This window comes from Nymphaea colorata, chromosome 3 (genome assembly GCF_008831285.2).
Source record: "Nymphaea colorata isolate Beijing-Zhang1983 chromosome 3, ASM883128v2, whole genome shotgun sequence".
Lineage (NCBI taxonomy): Eukaryota > Viridiplantae > Streptophyta > Magnoliopsida > Nymphaeales > Nymphaeaceae > Nymphaea > Nymphaea colorata.
In genome coordinates this window covers 21,039,941-21,065,191 of record NC_045140.1, presented here as the reverse complement: position 1 = coordinate 21,065,191, position 25,251 = coordinate 21,039,941, and the positions used below count along the sequence as shown (strand labels likewise).

Genomic DNA, 25,251 nt, shown 5'->3' with positions numbered 1-25,251 from the left:
TTTTTTGTTTTCTTCATTTCTTTTTCTTTTTTTTTTCCATTTCATTTCGTATCGTCGATCCCCCGCCCTCTTGTTGAATTCTCAAAAGAAGCGCAAAGGCCAAACCCAACCTCGATCAGGAAAAGCGTGGACCTCACTTGTGTGAGCTGCCGAATCGAGTCGGGACCCAGTATTAAATGGACCCATCTAACATCTCTCAAATCGTGACTGGAGGTCTAATTGGTTTCAAGAAAATCAAATTCGTGATGAGCAGTCCACATTTTATATGTGTTGTATTTACAAACGTGTTGCATCGCATGTTTGAATATATGTTTTGCAAACAGTGAGTTTAGAAGCAGTTTTTTTTTTTTTTTCCTAACCTATCTTTCTTTCTCCAAACTACGTTTGAATGGACTCGCTAACCCCTTATCCCTCGTCAATTCAAATTCAAACAATAATAATGATAGTAATTGATTGATAGACAATCAGTCGTTTTTAAACTATGTTTGAAATTTGCAAAAACAAGTAAATAGTCGATGATCGGCCAAAAATATTAAAGGAACGTTTGATGCAGCCATAATTATGGAATTGTAGATTTAAAATTCTCATTATTGATAAAACGATAATTGCGTTATCAAACAAATAATTTTGATTGTAGAATTATCCACTCATTCCACAATTAAAAAATGTTGCCTCTAAAATAGCATTTAAGAATGCCACCAAACATTAACTCAGGCACTGCAATTAGTATATGAATTTGAGGAAGAATACGAAGCCTAGGAAACTTCAGATACAAATGAGACCGCAAGCACAAAGAGATGTCGACATTGGCGGCATATAACGTCCGAACCCGCTGAAATAAGGGACGGATTTCAACCGGAGTGGGTTTTCGCTCCACCCGTAAGGTTGCGGAGAGTGGGAAGTCGACTGGTGTTTACCGACGCCAAGAACTCGAAAAGAAAGGAGAGCGCGAGATTCTTGCTCTCCCTCTCTGGGGAAGGGAAGGGCAGGGAAGAGAGATGCAGGGGCTTCATCACCAGCAGCAGCAATTGGCGGCGCTTCTCGCGGCCGCGCTTCCCAAGGACGATCCGTCGCCATCCCTTGCTGCTCCTTCAGTCCCTTCTTCCGCTTCAACTTCTGTTTCTGCTTCGCCTTCTCCTTCGACTTCCGCTCCTTCAGATGACGACTCCGCCAGAGTCTCCGCTATCAACTCCCTCAACCGCGCAATTCTTCATCCTCACAACGCGCTGGTTGTCTCTCACTCCGCCTCCTTCCTTGCACAGGGCCTCTTCCAACTCCTATCTGACAAGTTACTCTCTTCCCCTCGCTCTCTCTCTCTCTTTCACTCTGCGAATAAAAGATTCATGCTCTCGTTAGAATGTCTGCTACAACTCTTCTGCTGGTTTCTTGATGTACGATCCGGTTGTGATTCTTCGATCCATGTTGTCAAATGACTCATTTTAATGAGCGTATGGGCGAATTTACGTGGCTAGACTAATTCGGTGTGGTTTCATATGCTTTTATGGATCATGGAAACCCCTTTTTTTGTCTTACGTCCTTTATTTGATAAAAGGGTTTGCGTTACATTCTTAAACGACTGACGCAAGAAACTGTGGAATAGTGTGGTTGGGCTGTTTGACACTTATTAGGTTTCCTTTGTGGCACTCACAGGGAGAGAATTATGCATGCTGATGGAATTTAACTATTACCTTGATGATGAGATGGGAATGTATGTTGCATCGACGACGGTTGCTGATTAAGTTGATGGTCATACCGTGAGAACAGTACGAAGTAGGAAAAATCATTTAGATGAAATGATTCACACCTATTGGTCGAGATATGGTTCTTAGAAAATTATGTCCAAATTTATCCTATTTTCCTTGTAATGGAGATGTTCAATCTCCCAACACCCTTTGACGCATGTAGCATGGTAGGATTTCACTAGTGTAATATATTGGAACGTGAACTTCATTGAGCATTTAGGGAGTTGGAGGTTGTCTGCATATCGAATATAAGAAATTCATCCGGTAATTCCTTTCCGTTAAGTTCATGAATTATACCTTCTTCAATGTATTGTTGAATTCAAGCAGACATTTGTAGAGAACCTCTGAAAGAATCCTGGAAACTTAACAGATAAATACGTATGATTGTTAACCTTGGGAATTTTAAAGAAGGATACATTTTTCTTGGTGATGAATATAAAAAACCAATGTAGTTGGTAGTACAATTATAAGCAAATCGAGAGGTGCGTCAGTAAATGTAAAAGAGGTACGCTGTAGGATGCTACTCCCTCTCTGTGGCATGTGATATTATTGAACAAGCTTAGGAACTAAGCCAGTGGAACTGGTATATGTGTCTTAAATTCTTCTTGGAAATCTTTGTTCATTGCCTGGGTAATGGCTGTAGATACATATGAATTTTGTCGAACACTTCCAGATTCATTGCTTTTATAATCACATTCTAGTTAGAAGTTAGAACTTGTGGATAGTTACTGAATGGAGGCTGGGGGTTAGATAATGTGCTTTCCTCTTCAAATGCAGCATTCAGTTATTGCTTGCAGCTGAGCTGCTAGCTCTTTAGTGGTTATTGCAGATATCCTCATGTCCTTTTGTGTTAATTTTCCAGGTCATACACAGTGAGGCGGTCAGCAGTTATTGCCTACGGGTCTCTTTGTTCGTTATCATGCTCCAGTCAGTTGTCTGCAAATGGAAGACAGACTTCCATCATGGTTGGTGGTTTGGGAGACCGGTTTATAGGATGGGCATTGCCAAAGTTGAGGAACATGCATGTAAATAACGGAGAAGCTGAGCTGGCTTTGGAAGGGTTGCGTGAATTTCTCAATATTGGGGATGCAGGAGGAACTGATCGGTATGTACTACCCATTCTGAAAGCTTGTCAAGAACTTCTTGAGGATGAAAGAACCTCCTCAAATCTTCTCCGTCAGCTTCTAGACATCCTGACTGTCATTTCCTTGAAATTTAGCCTTTCATTTCAATCTCATTTTCTGGATATTGTTGATCTGCTTCTTGGATGGGCTTTGTTACCGGATCTTTTGGAATCAGATAGATGCGTAATCATGGATTCCTTCTTGCAGTTCAAGAAACACTGGTTGGGAAATTTGCAATTCTCACTTGGGTTATTATCAAAATTTTTGGGTGACATCGAAGCTGTACTTCAGGATGGAACGCTTGGAACCCCAAAGCAGTTGACTCGACTCCTTCCTCTCCTCTCTTGCTTTTTAACTGTTCTTCAGATCATTGCTTCTGGTATGCTTGAAATCAATTTGCTCAATCAAATAAGTTCACCACTTGAAGATATGCTCCATCGATTATTAGCTTGCCTTTTGATGGTTGGGACAAGATTTGGGTGGTCAAAGTGGATGAGAGAGTGTTGGAGCTGCTTGATTCTGTTTGCGGAGATATTGCAAGAAAAATTTGCGGTTTTCTATACAATGGCGTTTGATATTCTGTTTCAGAATAGTATTTCTGCTGCTGTAGGATGTCGCAGCATGCCATCATTTGAAGCAAATGGCATATTAAAGACAAACTTTCAATTATTATCACTGCAAAAGTTTGCTCTTCTTCCTTCAACCATTCAAAGGATACTTGAGCTCAATTCACCTATGTCACTCTTGCGCTTGCATCCAAATTTCCTTGTAACTGGAACATTGGCTGAAACATACCTGTTCTTATTTCAACATGATTGTAATGGAGTTGTGGAACAGGCTATAACTTCATTATTGGAGGAGCTGGAACTCTTAAAAAGCATGCTTGAAGTGTTCAATGTTGGAAATCTCAAGGGTGTTGTAATGGCTGGCAAGTTATGCAAGGAATTGGATGGTGCAAATGGTTTCTCACAGGATGAGTTGCTTGCAGTCATAAAATTTGACTTAAAAATTCTGATAGCTTGTGTTTGTCTGGAAAATAGGAAGAATATATTGGACCAGCTAGAGGTTTTTAGCTCCAAATTTAACAGATCTGTGAAATTTTCTTCTTTTATTCTTGAAAGGATGAATCCTTTTAAAGCACCCTTTCAGGCGTTTGCTGACCTCCAAGTCCAGATTGTAAAGGCATTACAGAAGCTCAGTATAGTTGAGCTTGAGAGCAAAATATCTTTAGCTAAGGGCAACAAACCAACTTCTGGTGATCCAGCGGACTTTCCAGGTTCGACTAATCTTCATGATGCAGCAGATGTTCAAATCACTCAGTATTTAAGCAAGTACAGCAGACACATTGTTGCAGCTTTGCATGAAACTTGTCCCATAACTGTTAAACTTGAAGCACTAGATTGGATCCAGAGATTTTGTGATGTTGTCATGACCATCAAGGGAGATGCCGATTTATGTGGTTTTTCGAATAAAAGCTATTTTTATTGTGATGCGAAAAGACATGCAAGCATTGGAATGTATTTGCTTTATGCAGTCCTAGACGCTGCATTTGATAGAGAGGTGAAGGTGAGGTCTCAAGCAACGGCAGTTCTGGATCTTCTTCTTCAAGCTTCTCTGATTTCCCATGTACATTTTCGTGCTGTTGCCGAAGTTTCTCTTGAGAAGCTTGGTGACCCATGTAATTCTATTAAAAATGGTTTTCTTAGGGTTCTTTCTGTTGTCTTGCCACTTACCTTTTACATAGGTGGCATGTCCAAGGATGAACTTGGAGCATCTCAGAGGCATGGTGTCTCTTTCATTTGGATGGGCACCAGCAGTTATTGGCACTGGAAGCAATTGTTTGCTGTGAAGCAGCTCCTCAGGCAATTCAAGCCGCAACACCTTGTGTCCATTTTCAGCTACATTTCTCAGAGATGGAAAGTATCTCTTTCTAATTGGATCCAGCGCCTGGTTTTCAGCTGCCAAATAAATGTCAATGATTTTATACGAGGCCATCTCAGTAATACTGAGGAACTTAAGCCTGATGGATTGTGGATGAATTTAAAAATAGGGCCGCATATTCTAGACAAAATCTGCTCTGTGAACGTTCTGGCGGCTGCATGGTTGTCTATACACGAGGCAGCAAGATATTGCATTCTTGTCCGTCTTCGAACTCACCTTGGTGGACCAACTCAGACATTTGCTGCTCTTGAACGGATGCTCATGGATGTAGCACAAGTACTGCACGTTGACTCTGAGCACCAAGATGGCAGCTTAAATATAGCATCGAATACTCACTTATTGCCAATGCGCCTTCTCTTAGATTTCGTTGAGGCCCTTAAGAAAAATGTTTATAATGCATATGATGGATCTTCTGTCTTACCACCCTCGACACCACAAAGCTCCTTATTTTTTCGAGCAAATAAGAAGGTATGTGAGGAGTGGTTTGCTCGAATTTGTGAGCCAATGCTGAATGCCGGGTTAGCACTACAGTGCTATCCAGCTATACTTCATTATAGTGCTTTACGCTTGTACGACCTGCGTAACACAGTAGTGTCAGCATTGAAGGACAAGCATCGGGGGCAGGTTGCGGAAGGTCTGCGTCAGCATCGAGCTAAAAATACTGAGGAAGTGTTGAAGGTCTTGAGGTATGCGTCTCTTGCCATGTGCAGGAGTCATGATCCAGATGCATTAGTTGGCTTACAAAAATGGGCAACAGTTACATTTTCCTCATTACTTCAGGAAGAATTCCAATCTACGAGTGGATATATTGCAGGCAGTGGGCAATTTTCTTGGATGAACGGACTTGCATATCAAGCACAAGGCCATTATGAAAAGGCCGCTGCTCATTTCACTCATCTGCTTGAGTGTGAGGAAGCCCTCAGTTCTTTAGGATCTGATGGAGTGCAGTTCACAATTGCACGAGTTATAGAATGTTATGCGGCTCTTTCAGACTGGAAATCATTAGAATCATGGCTACTCGAATTACAAGGTCTCCGTGCTAAACACGCTGGCAAAAACTATTCAGGTGCTTTAACCGCTGCAGGGAATGAAATGAATGCAATTCTTGCCCTTGCACGTTTTGATGAAGGAGATGTCCAAGGATCTTGGAGTTACCTTGATTTAACACCAAAGAGTAGCACTGAGCTTACCATTGATCCTAAGCAGGCCCTGCAAAGAAGTGAACAAATGCTTTTGCAGGCAATGCTTCACAAAGATATGAATATGGATAAAACAGTAGAAGAGTTAAAGAAAGCTGAAGTCATGTTGGAGGAAGTCCTGTCGGTTGTCCCACTTGATGGGTTGAATGAGTCCGCAGCTTATGCTACACAACTTCACTGCATACGTATATGTGATGAAGGTTGCAAGTTTCTGCGAGGTCAAAATCAGTCTAGTCTGACCTCAACAGTGCGAAGTCCACTGCATCAGGTTTGGACATCACCAGTTAGCCAGATTCATCAAGATTGCGGTCTGTGGTTAAAAGTTTTGCGGGTATATCGTACTGTTATGCCCAACTCAGCAGCAACTTCGCAGCTTTGTCTTCAGCTGATCACCTTGGCTCGTAAGCAGACAAATTTTATGCTGGCACACCGTTTGCAACATTACCTGATGGAAGTTCTACCGACATGCCCTAAATGTGAGCTCATGGACACGCTGTCTACCAGTCTGCAGTATGAAAATATCTTACTTAAATATGCAGAAGCCATATATGAGGATGCTTTGGCAAGTCTGTGGTCCTTTGTGCACGGTTACATGTTATCACCTCCAAATGCTGTACTTACGGATTGTAATGGCACTCTAAAGGCTAAAGCATGCTTGAAGCTTGCATCTTGGTTGAAACAGGAGAATCTTGCAGTAGATTGGGAAAATGCTCTTGTGAAAATCCATGCAGACTACCTGGAATTCAATTTGTCTAATGTATCTATTGATGAGCATGAATCACTAATGAGCAAGAATCGATCAGATTCTGATGTTTATTTAGTTATGAAGGAAATTGCAGGGATAGCTACAAAATTATCTACTCGCCTCTGCCCCAAGATGGGGAAGGCATGGTTTTCTTATGCTTCATGGTGTTATCATCAAGGCATTTTATCACTTGCAAAGCATCCTCCTGCACTCCAGTCATCTTCTCTTTCATCTGTTCTTTCTCCAGAAGTTTCATCAGGCAGGTTTGCATTGACTAGAGAAGAGATCCTGAGAGTGGAGTCCGTTATTCTAAATCTTTTTCTCAATAAGGCAAAAGGTGTGAAAGGTGCAAGCATGGTTGAAGAAGAGGTCATTGTATGGTCTGGCTCTGAATTCCATTTAGAAGACGGCACTGCTATAAGGGTTCTAATTGAGCGAGCAATCTATCTGATTCAAGCTGCAGCTGGTGCACCTGGTGTCGAAGACTTAGATGGTGAAAGCATTTCAAGCAAACTGGCCGCACAGCTGCAGTTTTTGTTTATCAATGCAGATGCTGCCGCAGAAAAAAGTGGTATTCTTTCTTCAGTAAATGAATTGGTTGATATCTGGTGGTTGCTGAGGCGGAGAAGACTGTCAATGTTTGGGCATGCTGCTAAGGGTTTTATTCAGTACCTTTCAATGTCCACTGTTGATAATAAGGAGGCATATTTAAGCGATAGTTTATATTCTGATATGGGTAGGCAGAAGAAAGACAATGGCATTCTTAGAGCAGCATTACATGTCCTGCATATTCTTCTGAACTATGGTGTGGAGTTCAAAGATATCCTTGAACATGGGTTCTCAACTGTTTCTGCATTGCCTTGGCAGGTCAGTATTTGGTCGTCCATTTTTGTTGCTTCTATGGTTGATATGCAGTCAATAGTTTATGCACTTTTTATAACTTTATGTAGGAAATTACACCACAACTATTTGCTCGTGTGAGTTCCCATCCTCAGCAAGTTGTTAGGAAACAACTGGAGGGTTTGTTATTGACATTGGCTAAAATGTCTCCGTGGTCTATTGTTTATCCCACGTTAGTTGAGATAAATGCTTATGAGGGAGGACCATCAGAAGAGCTTCAGCACATTTTAGGCTGTTTGGTAAGCAAATATTCATTTTCAATAGCATTATTGGTTCTCAATTTAATCCACCCTCTCTCTCTCTCTGTGTGTGTGTGTGTGCAGTTTGTTGATTTTCATTGATTTACCGAAAGAAAAATGAGATACCAAAAATCTGTTTGCTAATCAGCAATTCTTTCTCACATTTATTACCAAAGAAAAATGATTAATCTAACTGCTAATCAAGAACGACAGATTGCCTATTACCACTGTTCTTTTAGTTCCAGTATTTATTATTCCAATCCATAGTTGATTCATTACATTCTTGAGTTGGCAGTAACACTTTTTATTGCATTAAGGGAACATGCTTATCTTTTCTCATTGTTTTTCTTAGAAGCTATGTTTATTGTTGATGCCGGCATGGACTATCTGAGTATATGTTTCCTGGGGATGCAGGTTAAGCTTCATCCCAAACTGGTTCAAGATGTTGAACTTGTAATAAATGAATTAGGGTCCATTACTGTTCTATGGGAGGAACAGTGGCTTGCCACACTTCAAGATCTTCATACAGGTAGTATATTTTTCGTAAGGTGAATATGTGTTCGTCTTTTCTTTTTTATATCTTTCTTTAGTGGAGTATCATCTTTCACCAAGTTGCATCACATGATCAGCTTTTCTTTTTCATATATATTCTTAGTGAATTGTTATACTCCAACAAGTTTCCTGAATGTGCTTCTGAATAAGTTTCCTGTGGTGATGTCCAATTCCTATTGGTGATGTTTCCTGGAGAGAAAAAAAAAAGAAAAAAGAAAAATAGAGATGAAAAAGGGGATCCCTAATTTCTTCACTAGCTATGACTAACTATGGAATTAGTGGATCCCTCGTTTATTGTCGTTGGAGTTTGAAATGAGGATCTGTAACAAGGGTAATGGTACTGGATCTTCTTTAACTCCTTGTTCTACCTTTTTGTCAATTTATTCTTTTGTTTTACTGTGGATGAATTATGTTGTCTACATGCTTTAACGTGCGTATCCCATGCTTAAATAATATGTATAAGCATAAGAATATTTGTCACACAATCAAGCACTAGTTGTGGTAGCTTCCGAAGTGTCAGCACCAATAATATAGCAAACATGGTAGAAACTCTTTAATATGAACCCTCAGAATATTTGTCTACAAAACTTTCTGGATCTTCCTTGACTTATTAAGCTGTAGACTGTCAATTGCCAATGACAAGATTTGTCCATCGACCTTCCTTTCAGGTCTTTGTTAATTTTAGTCACAGACCAAGACTCAAGAGGCAGTGGCTCCATCAGATTGGGTCAAAGCCTCCAAGTCAGATAGGCCTGCACTTCAATACCAGGGGTGTACATCCTTTGCCATAAGGCTGTGGCAATGGAGAAAGTTCTCTAGCAGGTAAAGGAAGGGCAATCCGGGGTTTTAAGCTGAGGAACAAGCAGAAGTAAATGTTAAACTTAAACATACACCTTCTAGGTTGACAATGTTTGACATGTCCAATGCTTCTTGGTTTCCATCATTGTTGAGAGAAGGCAGTAGACATCTATGTCACATAAGTAGGGGAACAAACATGATTTTTCATAATGTCGAATATATAAGTGTATAGGTATGATTCGAGATGCAATGCACCTACCAAGGGCTTAATGGATTAAGTCAATTGTAACTGGATTTGGGTTCAGTCCGTCGGGATTGAAAGCTATAAGGTGCTTGATGGCCTGGTTTTCTGCTCTTTACATTGCCTTTATATGAACTATCACTTTTATGAACTGTCACCAGCAGTTCTTTTCTTATAGTCAATGAATTACTTGGTGATCACTTAAATTTCCTTCGTGGTCAATAATGTCCAGTGTACTACTAATCTACTAGTAGAAGCTCTAATATCTTTTGGTGAGAATTGAACTATGTGCTTCTTATTTTCAGATGTCATACGTCGCATAAATGTGCTGAAAGAAGAAGTTTCACGAGTTGCTGAAAATGCAACACTTAGTCTTTCTGAGAAAACCAAAATAAATGCTGCTAAATACTCGGCTATGATGGCTCCAATAGCAGTGGCCTTGGAACGCCGTCTGGCTTCAACTTCTCGGAAACCAGAAACTGCTCATGAAACCTGGTTCCAAAACGAGTATGGAGAGCAACTTAAGTCTGCAGTTTCAGCATTCAAGGTGCCACCTACTTCTGCTGCTGTACTTGCTGATGTCTGGCGGCCATTTGATGCCATTGCAGCATCTCTGGCAACTCATCAGAGAAAACCAACTATTACTTTGAGTGATGTTGCTCCACAGATGGCACATTTTTCAGCTTCTGATGTCCCAATGCCTGGTCTTGAAAAAAATGTTACTCCATATGAATCTTTTGAAAGTTTTTGTCCAGATCTGCAGGGAATCATTACAATTTCTTCCTTTTGTGAACAAGTGGTCATCTTATCAACAAAGACAAAGCCTAAAAAGTTGGGCATTGTAGGTTCAGATGGAAAAAAATACACGTATCTTTTGAAGGGGCGAGAAGATCTGCGCCTTGATGCAAGGATCATGCAGTTCTTGCAAGCTGTGAATAGTCTTTTGTACTCGTGCAAGGATGCACGTAGTCGGTCCCTTTTTGTTCGTCATTACTCTGTGACTCCCATTAGTGGCCGGGCTGGTCTTATCCAGTGGGTAGACAATGTAATCAGTATTTATAGTGTATTTAAATCTTGGCAGAGTCATATGCAGGTTGGACAGGTTTCTGCAAGTGGCGCTGGGAATGGAAATGGTGCACATCCACCAGTTCCTCGCCCGAGTGACATGTTTTATGGAAAAATTATACCAGCACTAAAGGAGAAGGGAATAAGGAAAGTAATTTCACGAAGGGATTGGCCTCATGAAGTCAAGCGGAAGGTTCTTCTAGAACTTATGAAAGAAGTACCAAGGCAACTGTTGCATCGAGAAATATGGTGTTCAAGTGAAGGATTCAAGTCCTTCAACACAAAATTAATGAGGTTATGAAAAACATTTTATTGGTGTTTACTGATCATTTTTTACCGATATTTCTTTATTTTTTGCAGACTTTGTTATACTGGAAAATATGTTCCGGTTTAACTCAAAGTTGTTCAATAATTCTTTTCATTTTGTTAATAGTTTCCAGAATGAGAACTAGGTTTTGCATGTACTTCTTTTAGCGTTAACTACTACTCAAGCCTTTGTTCGTTTTGTCTATGTTGAATATAGCATATCTTTCAGCATTCATTTCCTTCATTTATTTCTTAGTTAGTTGTATCACTATTGAGTAGGCTTCCTTTGGATGATTTTCTTTCTCTTTTGCATATGCATTGAATGGTATGTTAAGATCTTATGTTCATTTGTTATCTGTAAGCAAATGGGATTGTAATACTTGTAAGCAGATGCTTCTGTTTCACATGCAGAAAACTGTGGCAGAATTTGTGATTTTTGTTGCGTATTGTTGGTAAATGATATGAGTAGCAGCGCGCTCATATTGATGGGCATCGGTACTGCCCCTCCTACCACGAAATGTTCTTCGGTAGTGATGTTTGATCATTCACTATTTCTTTCATGTCCGTAGATATGCTTTGTAGGTTACTTCATTATTTCTTAAGCCTTTTTTTAGTCCCTTAGTCTATAATTTCTTTTCTATTTAAGTCTATTTATCCTCTTGTTTCCTTCCTATCCTTGATCCTCATAGGCCATAGCTTAATCAAGTCATTGCTTATCTATTGGCTGATGTCATTGCTTATGTTAGTACTTTATGCAATACAAGGTTATTTTCTCTCATTTCTTTTCTTCTTCTTGCTTTTGTACTCCTCTTTGATCCAGTGATGTAGCCATGTAGGCCTTGTATCATTTTCCATGTCAACTGGTTGATTTCTTTCTGTTTTCCTTATCTGTTATTATGTCACTGCTGTGCCTATGTACTAAAGTTAATGAATCAGAGAAATGAAATCTAAACAACAAATGTCTTTTTCAAATAGAATATGCTAGAGTCTACAAGATACCATAGGGGTTTAGCCCTTTATTAGCATGCCTGTAAATGTAAGCTGCTGGAGATATCTAAATAGATAGTTCTCTAGTGATTAAACAGGGACCTCTCAAGAATGATCTTCCTTAGCCTAATGATGGACTTTCACTATATGTGGAAATTAATTGGAAAAGAACTTTAGTTTAACTTAAAGGGTTGAAAGGAATGTGTATGTACATACAAACATCCCTCAATCTTACAGCAGCAAAACTGTAAATTAGAAGTATGCTTAGGTTAAATGGAACTGGAGAAAGCATAGAGGCATAAAAGTCCACAAGCTGGTAGTAACCAGCAAGTGATATACAGGATACAGAGAGAGAGAGAGAGATTTCTTGATATACCATTGTCACAAGTACTATTTCTTTGGTTTCTATCATTTTTCTCAGTTGTCAATGGGAAGTTTGTTTTCCCATTAAAATTTGAGAATGCAAAAAATCAAAAAATATATAAATAATAGAAAATTTTATGAAAATTTTGAGTTTTTCTTACTAATTTTCTTACAAAAACATTAACCAAAATTCAAAATAGTTACTAAACTATTAAAACGAACATCAAGAAAAATAAAAATATATCCAAAATTTTCTGAGAAGGGGAAAAACACTACAAATGTGAAATTTCACTTGTTGGCAAATTTTCAAAAAATCACAATTCATTCACTTTTTTGTTTTATTTTATTTCTCTCTTTTTTATTTTTTTATTTTTTAAGGGAAAAAATGTGATAGTTGTGAAAAGACGATATCCTCCACTGTGGGTTCCTGAAAACACTCATTAAGACTTTTGCAGTGTGTCAAACCTCTCTTGGTCCTTGAGGTCTCATACTATCTTCAAGGTATATATTATTCAGCTAAAAAAGAAAGAAAAAAAAAAGGAATACACAAAGGCAGCTTCACTCTCTGTTTTCATGCTGCACTAAAGCCATGAGGGAATGTCAAGAAGAATGAGCTTGCAACTGCTCTTAGGTGTTCCTTTATTGGAGGGATTTTGGGGCTATCTAAAAGTTCACTGCTGCTGCAAAAAAATTATTCTTTTAAGCTTCTGTTGCTAACAAGATCTTCACTTTTGTTGCAGGTATTCTGGCAGTATGGCTGCTATGAGCATGGTGGGATATGTACTGGGTCTAGGAGATAGGCATCTAGATAATATTCTTATAGATTTCAGCAGTGGTGATATTGTTCATATAGATTACAATGTGTGCTTTGATAAGGGGCAAAGGTTGAAGGTTCCTGAGATAGTCCCATTTCGGCTTACCCAGACATTGGAAACTGCTCTAGGATTGACTGGAACTGAAGGAGTATTTAGAGCAAATTGTGAAGCCGTAATGAATGTACTGCAGAAGAACAAATCTACATTGTTAATGTTACTTGAAGTATTTGTCTGGGATCCTTTAGTGGAATGGACACGTGGAGATATTCATGATGAGGCAGCCGTTGGTGGTGAAGAGAGAAAGGGTATGGAATTAGCCGTCAGCTTGAGTTTATTTGCTTCTCGAGTGCAAGAAATCCGTGTTCCTTTGCAGGTACTCATTCTGATGATTGTCCTCGCGTTTTGCCTTCTGCAAAATTGCATGGCTACCATGTAATATTGTCCATTTAACTCTGGTTATTTCTTGGAAGCATGCTTGCCAATATTATTCGTGCAATTTCTTGTCTTGGGATTTTCTTTTTGATATGGCTGTTTATGTGAAAATCTTGGAAAATATCAATTTTAAAAGTATTATATACAAAAGATAAAATAAGTTATCAAGCAATAGTTGGTCTATTGTTGTTCTTGCAAAAAAATAAAAATAAAAATAAAAATTGAATATATGCATGATAAAAGTGAAAAGGGTGGTGCTTTTCTTGATTCTATTGATATTTTGAAAATGTTATTGCACTGCGGAGATTGTTGACTGGATAAAAAATGGTGATATCGTCAGGCTGTTCTCAGAATATATCGTCAGGTTGTTCTCAGAATATTGCTATGGATGGGAGGTATAAGAACACACTTTTAGGTTGATAAAAGAACATAAAAAAAAGATCTTTAATGATTTTGTTGTTGTTGTTGTTTTCTTAAATGAGAATTAAGTTCATCATCTCTGGTAGTGACCAACACCAAAAGTGGAATAATGGCATGCTCACCATGCCTAGACTTGAAAGCCAAATTCTGAAGGAAACTCATATCTTGCTTCCAGTAAATGTTTTGCAAGTGGAACATAGGTTCTGATGAATGACAACATGTCAAAAGTACTAGGTGAAAAGGGAAATGTTGACAATTGAAGTGCATATGTAAAAAGGTTCTGAACCAAAATAGTTTCTTTGCAACGTAGGGGACTTGCCATTTTCTTGTTATGCTTCCTCGTTGTGAATGAGTTCGTAATTTACTGTTTAAGTCTTCTGTTTTGGTATTTTTTAGGAGCATCATGATCTTTTTCTATCTACAGTGCCGGAAGCAGTATCTGCACTTGAGGTAAAATTAGATATTTATCTTTCGTTTTCCATTATCCCTTATGGCAAGCAAATGCTGAGTGGTTGTTCTGTTGTTTATAATCAGAGATTTGCAGATGCACTTAATTGTTATGAGGTTGCGTCAGCGTTATTTTATCATGCTGACCAGGAAAGGTCACGTCTGCTCTTGCATGAGTCATCTGCTAAGTCAATTGTTGCTGAAGCAACGTCAGATTCAGAACAAAAACGGGCATCCTTTGAAATTCAGGCTTGTGAACTTGCTCAAGCAAAAGCTACGGCAACTGAAAAAGCTCAAGAAGCAGCTATGTGGATGGAGCATCATGGAAGGGTCCTTGATGCCCTTTGCAATGGCTCAGCTCCTGAGCTCCAGCCAGGCATAAGGTTTAGTACCCTTGGGGAGGCCTTGTCTCTTACTTCAGCAGTTCTGGCAGCAGGTATTCCTTTGTCAATTGTTCCTGAACCTACAAAAGTTCAATGCCATGACTTGGATAAGGAAGTAGCTCAGATAATAGCTGATTTGGATTCTGATCTATCTAGTGCTGTAACATCTCTGCAAACATATGCTTTAGCATTGCAGAGAATTCTACCACTGAATTATGCAACCAGTAGTAAAGTTCATGGATGGGCACAACTTCTGCAACTTGCTGTGAATAATCTTTCTTCTGAACTTCTTACTTTAGCAAGAAGACAAGCTGCAGATCTTGCTCTCGTGCGAGGGGACAAGCCAGATTTTATTCATCAGAGGTATGAAGCTCTTCATCATGATATCGAATCCACTATCAACGAGATAAAAAAGGTTCAAAAAGAGTGTTCTGAACTTGAGAGTTCCATTGATTTGGAGACAGAGATAAAATCCAAGGACCGGCTGTTATCTGCTTTTTCTAAATATATGCAATCAGTAGGCCATTCAAGGAAAGAAGAGGAGGAACCGTATCTTGTTTCTAGTCAGACCAAGCGACATGACGGGAAGGATCTCAAAACAATTCCACTAGACATTGAAGACAAGAAGTCAAAGGTTTTATCTGTTTTACATCTTGCTGTGGTCGCACTTTATAATGAGGTTAAGACCAAAGTCTTTGAGATTTCAGCTATTGTTACTGGAGGAGTTATGTGGAGCTCTGGCACAGATGCTTTGCATTCTAATTCAAAATTATGTTATTGTGAGCTGGAGGAGCAGATAGAAAAGTGTACACTTGTTGCTAGCACTGTTCATGAAATACATGAGCTAAGTAGCTTAAATGTTTCCAAAAGGGCTCTTGGTTCAGGAAGTACATTACCTGCTGCTGAAGGAAATTGGGCCTCTATTTTTCAAGCCAGTATTCAGGCATCCAGGAATCTGGTTGAGCAGATGACTCGATCTGTCCTTCCGGAGATTACAAAATCTATTATTTCACAAAATTCAGCCGTAATGGAGGCCTTTGGATCTTTGTCACAGATACGTGGGTCCGTTGACACAGCAGTAGAACAGCTTGTTCAGATTGAGTTAGAGAGGATGTCCTTATTGGAGCTTGAGGAGAACTACTTTATGAAGGTTGGATTAATTACTGAGCAGCAATTGGCACTTTCAGAGGCTGCTCTGAAAGGCAGAGATCATCTTTCTTGGGAGGAGGCAGAAGAGCTTGCATCTCGGGAGGAAGCTTGCAAAGCGCAGCTGGACCAACTTCATCAAATGTGGAACCAGAAGGATGTACATGCAGCTTCGCTTAGAAGGCGAGAATCTGCTGCGAGAAACACAATAATTTCTGCTGAACAACGGTTTTTAAATGTTGTTACTGTAGAGCAAGGTGGAGATTTGCAGCTTGTTAGGAGCAAACTACTTCTGGCTGCACTTATGAATCCCTTCTCTGATTTGGAATCTGTGGACCGATTCCTGTCACTATTTAGCATGGAGGCTTCCAAGGAAACCTCAATCAGTATTCCAGATGTTTCAAGTTCTGGATATCCTTTGGTAGAGACGATCTGGAAGGCTTCTGGTTTATTGAAAAACCATTCTTTCTTTATCTGGAAACTTTGTGTTGTTGACTCTTTTCTGGATTCTTGCCTCCATGATGTATCTTCTTCACTTGATCATAACCTTGGCTTTGACCAGCTGTGTACTGTTCTGCAGTTGAAGCTGGAACTTCAGCTTCAGGCCTACTTGGATCAGTACCTACGAGAACGGGTTGCACCTGTCTTCTTGGTATTGTTAGACAAAGAAATTGAGTTCCTAAAGCATCCTATTGAAGAATCCAAGGAGTTCACACCTGATCAGGTGAACAGAGATGTGGCAGTGAAGCGGGTGCAGCTGATGCTTGAAGAATATTGTAATGCACATGAGACTGCCAGGGCAGCAAAGTCTGCTGCAGTATTTATGAAAAAGCGTGTTAATGAGCTTACTCAGAATCTCCAAAAGGCAAGCTTGGAATTGATCCAGATGGAATGGTTAAATGACTTATCCTCACAATTTGTCCAAAATGATAAAATAATATCTCACCATTATTTTTCTGATGACAAGTTGTCACCCCTTAACTTAAATCTTAACAGGCATAAGCTCTTGGAAAGTATACGATCCTCCGTGTCACAGGTTGCTAGGTTACTAGACAGTCTGAAAACTTGTGAAAGAACTGCTGTTTTAGTTGAAGGCCAGCTTGAACGGGCCATGGGATGGGCATGTGCAGGCCCGAACACAAGCAGCTCAGTAGGCAATGTATCAAAGGGTTCAGGAATCCCATCTGAATTCCGTGATCACCTAAACAGACGAAGACAATTGATGCAGGCTGCTAAGGAGCAAGCAACTGATATTCTGAAGATATGTGCTTCTGTTATAGAGTTTGAAGCTTCCAGAGATGGTATCTTCTGGAAGCCGTTAGAATCTCCTGGGAAAACTTCTGATGGCAGAACTTGGCAACAAGCATATCTGAATAGTTTGACAAGATTAGATGTGTGTTATCATTCTTTTACACGTAAGTATCAGCTTTATCATTTTGAATTTCGTTTTTCAGGCAAATTTTATGGTTCCTGACCTGATATTCTTTTAGGTTATCCTGGTTCTTTTGTTCTGCTAAATGGTTAGTTTAATTTATTAGGTGCTGAGCAGGAATGGAGGCGAGCTCAGAGTAACATGGAGGCTGCAACTAGTACCCTGTTTTCTGCAACCAATGATCTGCATATTGCCTCTGCTAAAGCTGATTCTGCTTCAGGTGCCTATTTCTTTTGTCACTGTGGTCAATTTAGGACATGATGATTACTGTCAATCTTCTATTTCAGGTGATCTGCGTGCAGCACTCGTGGCTATGCGAGAGTTTGCATGTGAAGCAAGTGATGCAGTATCTGCTTTTGGACGTGTTGCAAGGGGGCGTGCAGCTTTGACAACAGAATGTGGTTCCATGCTTGAAGAGGTATGCTATACATGTGGACAGATGCTCTTCATGAGCACCTGCTGAGTTTCTACATTGAGCTTCTGGGTTGCTTTTTCTTTATAATCTTTACTGAAAAGCAGAAGATTACTAGACAAATTTAAGATGGAGGAACAAGTCCTAGACTTTTAAGCGGAAACCACATGCTTGGTTTAGATTATAGGGGAATCCTCTTGGTCTGAGGCAAAAATGTGTATCAAGTCATATGAGTTGACACAATGTTTATGATAAATCTCATGCACAAGACATTCTCTTTGGTCTTGTTCAGGACTTAAGTTTAACTCTGTCAAAATCAATTCCACGTCCTAACAGAATATGGTGTCTTGTAAAATTGGGGTTAATGGAATGCTAGTTGCAAAATTATCTAAATTTGGAGCTCATTTCCTTTCTTGGCTAATGCCCAGAATGACACTAGGGTTATAATAAATATTGAGTAGATATGGTGTCCAAAGAGGAGCAAGCGCATGAATACAGATCCTCAACTTGAATTGTTCTGATGTATACCCAGTCAAAATATTAATGCTCAAATTATCAATAAGTCTATTAACAGTTAATTAAAGTATTTCTATGTAAAGCTTGATAAAAAATTCAGAGCATTTGTTCATATTTTCTATATAATGCAGGTCCTTGCGATATCTGAAGGTATACATGATGTGCATAGCTTGGGGAAAGAAGCTGCAATACAGCACAAAGCCCTTATGGCCGACCTTGCTAAGGTCTTTATCTTGTTCTGATTCTTTCTGTTTTCTTCTTAAAGGTTTTTTTGGGTCACAATTACACGTCTTCTGTTTCTAGCATGTAATTTTTTTTCTTGCAGTTGTTTCGTATGAACTAGGTGCTCGTGGTGCCTTTGTTCTAGATAGTATGACTAGTGTTAGAATGAAATATCAACACATCTGTTTCTATTTGCAGATAAATATGCTCCTTCTCCCACTTGAGCCGATGCTAGCTTCAGATGTAGCATTGATGATTGATACCGTTCCAGATGAAACAGAGAGTATGATTGAATATGCTTCAAACCATGGTAAAAAATTATGTCAAAAATATCATTTAAGAATCCAGGAATCTTGTCAATCTTTGCAACCTATTATTTCACCATTCCTGTACTCTGTGAGGGAACTTCATGCCATGTTGATGAGGCTCGCAAAGTCTGCAAACCTTCACGCAGGGAATCTCCACAAGGTAATTGCATCCTATGGTTTTCCTTTTCCTTTATGCTAACCTTGGTTTGTGCTCTTTGGATTAGTGGTCGATAATTTTGTCATGTTTCCAAAGTATGACACTCACTTTGTTTTGTTACACATTACTTTTAGTTGTTTTTACTGCTACTCATTTTGTCCCAAGGTCTTCAAGCCATTTTGCACTTGATATTCTGAACATTTGACCCCCTTTGTTTTTCTCTTCCTTCTGAATACTACAACCTGCAAGTTTTTTGGAGGGACTGTATGTCTATTGAAAAAACATCTCTACAAGTATTGCACATGAAAATTATGGATCATATTCATCATATTCTTAGTTATCACATTATTTAAACGTTACTTTTCAAAATAAAGGCTCAAGACTTTTTTCCTAAATGGTTTCTTTTTCCACTTCATTTTCTTTCCTAAAGGCTCAAGATTCATCATACTTTTCTCATCTCCATTTTTTTTCTAAAAGATTTGAGGTTTTTCAGAGGTAAGTCCTTTGTGGCCGATATATGCTTCTTTAATGTCTGACAAGCATGGTAGCTTGCATCATGTTATTGAATAAGGAGTTGTTATACAGGCACTTGAAGGGCTAGGAGATAGCCAGGAAATGAGGTCTCAGGAAATTGATCTGTCAAGGTCAGGACTTTCTGGGGATGGACCATTAATAGCTAGCAGTGATAAGGATATTTTTGAGTCTGGCATTAAAGATGGAGATCAGGAGGTTATCAGTTCAAATGAATTTTCCTTGCCAGATGAGGAATGGTTATCTCCACCAGGCAGCATATATAGCTGTACCACACAGTTGAGTTACTCTTGTACTGAGGGTACTCGCATTGACGATTCAAGTTCTGATGATAATCCAAATTCTACTAAAGCCAAGGAGCAAGTGTCTTATGGTGCCCATATTGAAGCAAATGGGGATGATTCTGGAGTTCTTTCTCTTATTGATATTGATGAGCAAATAAGCTTATCTGGCTTGAAGACTGAATCCCAGGATATGGAAGGAAATAAATGTGATGCCAGTGTGGTTGCAACTGATGTTCTGTTGGAATCTAGGCAAACTTCAGCACCTTCTTCATCATATTCTGATAGCCAGCTTTCCGTAGCATACAGTACAAGGAAAGATATTCCTGGCACGCCTAATGCTTCAGATGGAAAAAGGAGGTCTGTAGTCGATCTTCTCAAAGAGAAAACTGACAAGAACAATGACCAATCTTCAAAGGTTGGCTCCAAAGGCTGGGTTCATAAAAGTAAGCATTCTGTCATTTCTTGCTTGCTCTAGTGCTAGAAATGTTCTAACTAACCATGAACCTTGTTTACGATATTCTGCTTGAGAAATTGCTGTATTCTGCATAACTTGAAGCTAGTTATGCTTCCAGACCTTTGGCCTTTTCAATCAACAGTCAATGGCAAATTTGCCCGACTTTTCAGTTATTGCAACTTGCTGCGCCTCTCTTTTGTTTCATGGTATTGTCTACTCAAATCAGTGGTTGGTGCTTAGTCATCATTTATTTGTTGTCTATGCCGTTATCAAAGGCGTGCATTCTTTTACTCAATACTGCAAAATAAATGAAGTTTGTGTGGTTTTGGAAATGCAGTTTTTTTTTCATCCTCGTGGTGTATCTCTGACCTAATGTTTATCCTATCCCACATAGTAAAAGTGTTCCGTTTATTTCCCATACAAGATATTTTGGTCTTGTTCCCATCTTTTGAAGGGAAACAATATCATTGTTGAAGTCAGCTTGTTTATCAGATTATGGGTTATGTTATAGCTGTGCATCTTATTGACAAAATCTCAATATTGCTCTTCTGTTCTCCCAAAGGAGCACAGTTTGTTTTTTAATTCTTGGATGTGTTAGCTATACGAATTATGCCACTTGAATGTGTCTGTAGGATCAAAGTATGAATCTCCTGCACTTTTTTTGAACTATCATATATATGGATGTATTTGAATGGATAACCCATACGAACTACCTTTTCCTTTAATTGTTTACAGGAAAGAATGCATATGCATTATCTGTGCTAAAGCGTGTAGAGATGAAACTGGATGGTTGTGGCATTGATGGTGACAGGTACTTGAGGTGTGAGTGGTTGTGTTTGTGGGCATGATTTTCTTTTTGGATGTTATTTTCACCAACTCCTATGGCTGTTGTGCTATGAAAACTTATGCAGGTCACTGAGTATTTCTGAGCAAGTGGATTATCTTCTTAAGCAGGCGACTAGCATAGATAATTTATGTAACATGTATGAAGGTTGGACGCCATGGATATAAGAAATATTTTGGATCATTCTCGCTGCCTTTTGTTGGTAGTGGTTCGAATGTGTCATCTATCTCTGAGAAAAAGACAGAGAAGGAATGGTGGTGGTGGTGTTGGCGAGCAGGTCACCATGCCATGTGGCTCAGCAAGCGTAAGAATCCGAATTTGTGTTTGCCAAATTTGGATGCAGTGTAACAATCCGATCCTCATGTCAGCTAGCTTATACTAACATCCAGTTTCTGTTGGCAAGCCATGATACGGCACTCTGAAGCCTCATTTCTATTGAAGTTAGCTAGATTGAGATGCCATTCCGTTCTAGGCTTGCCCTCAGCCAAGCTGATCGTCAAGGACTTTGTGAAGATTGGTACTGTTTCAGAAAGAATGGTGTACCCAAGCATGCTGCAAGTACCCTCTTGTGATGCTGCCAATTTTGGTTGGATGAATTTCCCATGCAATTTAACATCTGGACGAGGTAAAATTGTAGTTTACAATGTATAAACTGAAGTTTGTATTTAACTTCCATGCATAGCAAGCAGCTGATGCCTCAGTTTGGCAAATTACTGTTTGCAGTTGTGACATTGGAGGCTTGGCAAGACAAGGAACGGGCAGCTTTGATAGCATTTCCAAGCCGGACGTGAACAAAGGTATGAAACGCCGCTTTATTCGGTGAATGCAGTGTAGTATTTGTATGTACGAGGAAATGTCTGATGCCTGTTGGTTTGCCTTTTCATCAAGTCCGAGCATGCAGGTGTTATCTTCATACTCACAAGTCCTTTTTCCTCATGTATAAAAAAATAATTAGTTTATTGGTATAAAAGGCAGAGTTTTAAGTTCTTCTGGAGTCTAATTTCTGAATTAAGAACAGGATCTAGAAGTCGATTCCTAACTTGTATGCATGGAAACACATTCACATAGTAGTTGCACCCAGTGACCATGCGTCTTTTTCCATGACTTCCAAAACCACCCTAGCTGGAGGCTGCCCTCAACAAGTTTTATTGAATTGAGCAACCAATGCAGATATAACGCATCAGAAACCAATCAAATAATTAGGAAAGAAGCCATAACAACCGAAGACCACCTGTCCAGGAAGAATTCATGATGCAACTTCCACAACAGGCTTTCAGCTAAGCACTTAAGACAAATTCAAAGAATTAATCAAATGACCAGAGTCTGCTGACAGCGATTTCCTGTCGTCGAGACAAGCTCAAATACTACATCTCCGACTCCTCCGAGTAGTGACTTCAATTTATCCGTGATCCGAGTCGTGAGGTAAATCTCCAGGTAAAAGTTGTTAGCAATGGAGTTTAATTTATGTTTTTATTATTATAAGAAAAAGGCTGTAAACATCTTTTAATGGTTTATTGGATAACATCATGAGCTTGCTTCCTGAAGTCTGTCATTGAATTGAGTACTAAAATTACAGTTCTGGACTGAAAAAGATGCAGAAGCATCCAACTCGTTTTAACAAAATTGGTTACACTTGTAGGTTTCGAGAAGACGTTGAAGTGCGCTTTAAATTTTACCAACAGTCAAAAGCCGTGCTCATTTTTTGTAGCGTCGATAAATAAATGCAACTACTTTAGGAAGTTAAAAATGAACCTTCCTAGTCTCATTGTGTTTGAACGTGGAAAACGATGGAGCTCAAGAGATGCTGGCTGACTGTGTTTTGAACCTTTTGATGTTCTCCTGTATGTTGACAGAGGTATGTTAACAACCAATAAATTGAAATCACCGGGTAAAACACGTAAAAAACTTGCAGCTTAACGGATTGTGATTTTTACTTCTGCAAATTTTCATTTAGCGTGAGCCCTTGGAATTTTCGATGGCCCAATACTGACGGGACAAACCGGAAGACGGAGCCAGATTTCCGCTTGTTTGGTTTTTCCGCGACGGTCGAGCTCATCTAGTAAACATGTGCCTGCGTCCCACTCCATCATTACTCGGGATTCGGTTTCTGATTCGTCTCAGAGCTCTTGGGGAAAGAACGCGTACCGGTGACGTGCACCTTTTGACATCAAAGAGAATCAACTTGTGATAAGATATTTTGGGGCTTTTGGACGACACCATCATTCAGTCTCGATTTATGAAGATCTGGATTGCTAAAAAGAATGTTTTTTAGTAAGTCTGAAAACTTAGTTTATGTATTTAATGGACACCTCAAAATCCGTGTATTTAATTGACATCCCAAAATTCAGATTTTTGTAAATATAATCTAAGAGGGAGTGGTCAAGTTTCTCACTCTCATGTGGAAGTTATGTCAAAACAGTTTTGATGTCACATAAACATTCTAAAGGTTCGTTCTGACATATTTATCTAACCTAATTTTATAAAAATTTAGCATGAAAACAAGTTTTTTAATGCGTTTTATTAACTTTTTTTTTTCTTTTTGTTTGGGCGGCATACTCAAAATCAGGTTTTTGAATAACACAAGAAGTTACAGGCTTTTTCATTCACGTTTACAAAATCAGGTTTTGTCAAAATTGAGTTTTCTACGAATTCAGTTTTCGATTAAACATTTCAGGAAAAAAAAAAGTTTTGCCTCCAAAACCTTGTTTATGAGGTGTGATGCAAACACCACCTAAAAATAATCCTTTTACAAATAAAACAAAGTCTTACCTCCGAAAGTATCCAAACATCTCTTAGATTCTAGAATTAATATTTTACGAATGCAACAACCTGTATCGGCTGATTTCATTTGGCCTTATATCAGCGGAGTCAATACCATCTTTCGTATTTGCATGGGCAACGCTCTTAGGGCACCCAGCTCAGCCGTTCTTATCCTTTTGAGGGGGCCACGTGGGAACAGACGGAAGGGAGTGAAGGAAACAAAGGGAAAGGATAAGGTAGAACTTTCTGCTCGAAACTCCCCAAACGGTGGGTGGCTTTGGTAGGGGCAGGAATTGGCCCTCATCTCATCACTCTCACTAAATAAGATATCAAACTTCCCAAACGGTGGGTGGGTTGAGACCTTTTCCCAAGATGGGAGGAATAGTCCCTTCATCTCTCCTACCTCATCTTATCGCCACGTCTACCGTGGGAAGCAACAAATCTGTGGGACAGTTCCAAAATATCTTGGTATTTTCCTTCCAGGTGGAATTTTCTCTACTGTAACCCTCTAGAGAATCTTGTTGCCCTTCTCTTTTGTTTCATGCAGCAAGTGGCGAGAGGAGTTTCCTAAACAACTGCTATCATCCAACATCCAATGGGAGCGCGGTATTCTTTCTGTCAGCACACTGTATGAAACTGGCAAAAGTACGCCAGAAGCAAAACCATGGCAATGGGCGCCCACAAGCATAAAGATACAGTGGTGGTTTTTCTACAGATCGGTGGTTTCAAGGGTCACCTATATAAGCATCACACCGTCGTCTTTCTCCTCATCACCGCCTCAAACAGAGAGAGAAAGCGAAGGAGAGAACGCAAGGAAAGAAGAGCAAAGTCTCGTTCTGGTTCAGAAGAGAAATCTGAGATTGAGAATGTCTGCCTTAGTGGATTTGTGGAGTAACGACCACTCCAAGCTCCAGGCGAAGAGCATAAGCATAATCCCCGGTGGCTCCGACTTCAAAACGACCAAGCAAGCAGAGGAGCAGGCAGCTCGCAAGTCGCCGGATTTGGCTTCTTCCGACAAGACCGTCGCCAAACTGCTGCACAAGAGCATCTCTGAGGCCACGCTCTGCATGCTCTTGGACGTCTTCTCCCCTTAGACTTGCCGCAGTGCCGTTTTCACAGGCATATGCTCTACTTGTAGTAGAGATATTTTCCGTCTCCGTTCGTGCGTCTTCTCGCCTGTATAGCTTTTGATCATGTGGAGTTGTATATAGCATACACTGTAGTCTCTATTTTGAATGATGAGTAATCAATTTCCTTAAAACTGTTACAAAATCTGATTGAGAAGGATGAGGAGCTCAAATCTTGCCTTTCAACACAAATCGGTAACACTGTTTCTGGTAGCAATCCAACCATGGTGCTTGTGCTCTTGCAATTGTTAATGATCTCGATCGATCTTATGAACATGAGCTTATTCTCGTGTTCCTCAGCCATTTGCTTCCTTCCAAAGTATGAAGAAAACTTTACGCAGTTTACCGTGTGTATCTTT

General features: G+C 39.6%; 1 protein-coding gene across 4 annotated transcripts; it reads left to right on the top strand.

Annotated features, from left to right (window-relative positions):
* The first annotated feature begins 811 nt into the window (after nt 1-811).
* Nucleotides 812-25,026, top strand: LOC116250195 (uncharacterized). Of its 4 annotated transcripts, XM_031623675.2 has the most exons (18): nt 812-1,288; nt 2,605-7,618; nt 7,702-7,890; nt 8,305-8,419; nt 9,787-10,840; nt 12,943-13,390; nt 14,266-14,319; nt 14,404-17,260; nt 17,384-17,497; nt 17,565-17,695; nt 18,337-18,429; nt 18,626-18,895; nt 19,478-20,150; nt 20,897-20,972; nt 21,073-21,630; nt 21,729-21,802; nt 22,176-22,439; nt 22,645-25,026. In XM_031623675.2, exons 1-15 carry the CDS (start codon nt 999-1,001, stop codon nt 21,170-21,172), a joined length of 11,478 nt encoding a protein of 3,825 aa, XP_031479535.1. In that variant the 5' UTR covers nt 812-998; the 3' UTR covers nt 21,173-21,630; nt 21,729-21,802; nt 22,176-22,439; nt 22,645-25,026. The 4 variants fall into 4 exon arrangements, with proteins under 4 accessions (XP_031479535.1, XP_031479537.1, XP_031479533.1 ...); XM_031623677.2 differs by lacking the exon at nt 22,176-22,439; XM_031623673.2 differs by lacking the exons at nt 22,176-22,439; nt 22,645-25,026 and having other exon boundaries at nt 21,729-21,992.
* The last annotated feature ends 225 nt before the right edge of the window (nt 25,027-25,251 follow it).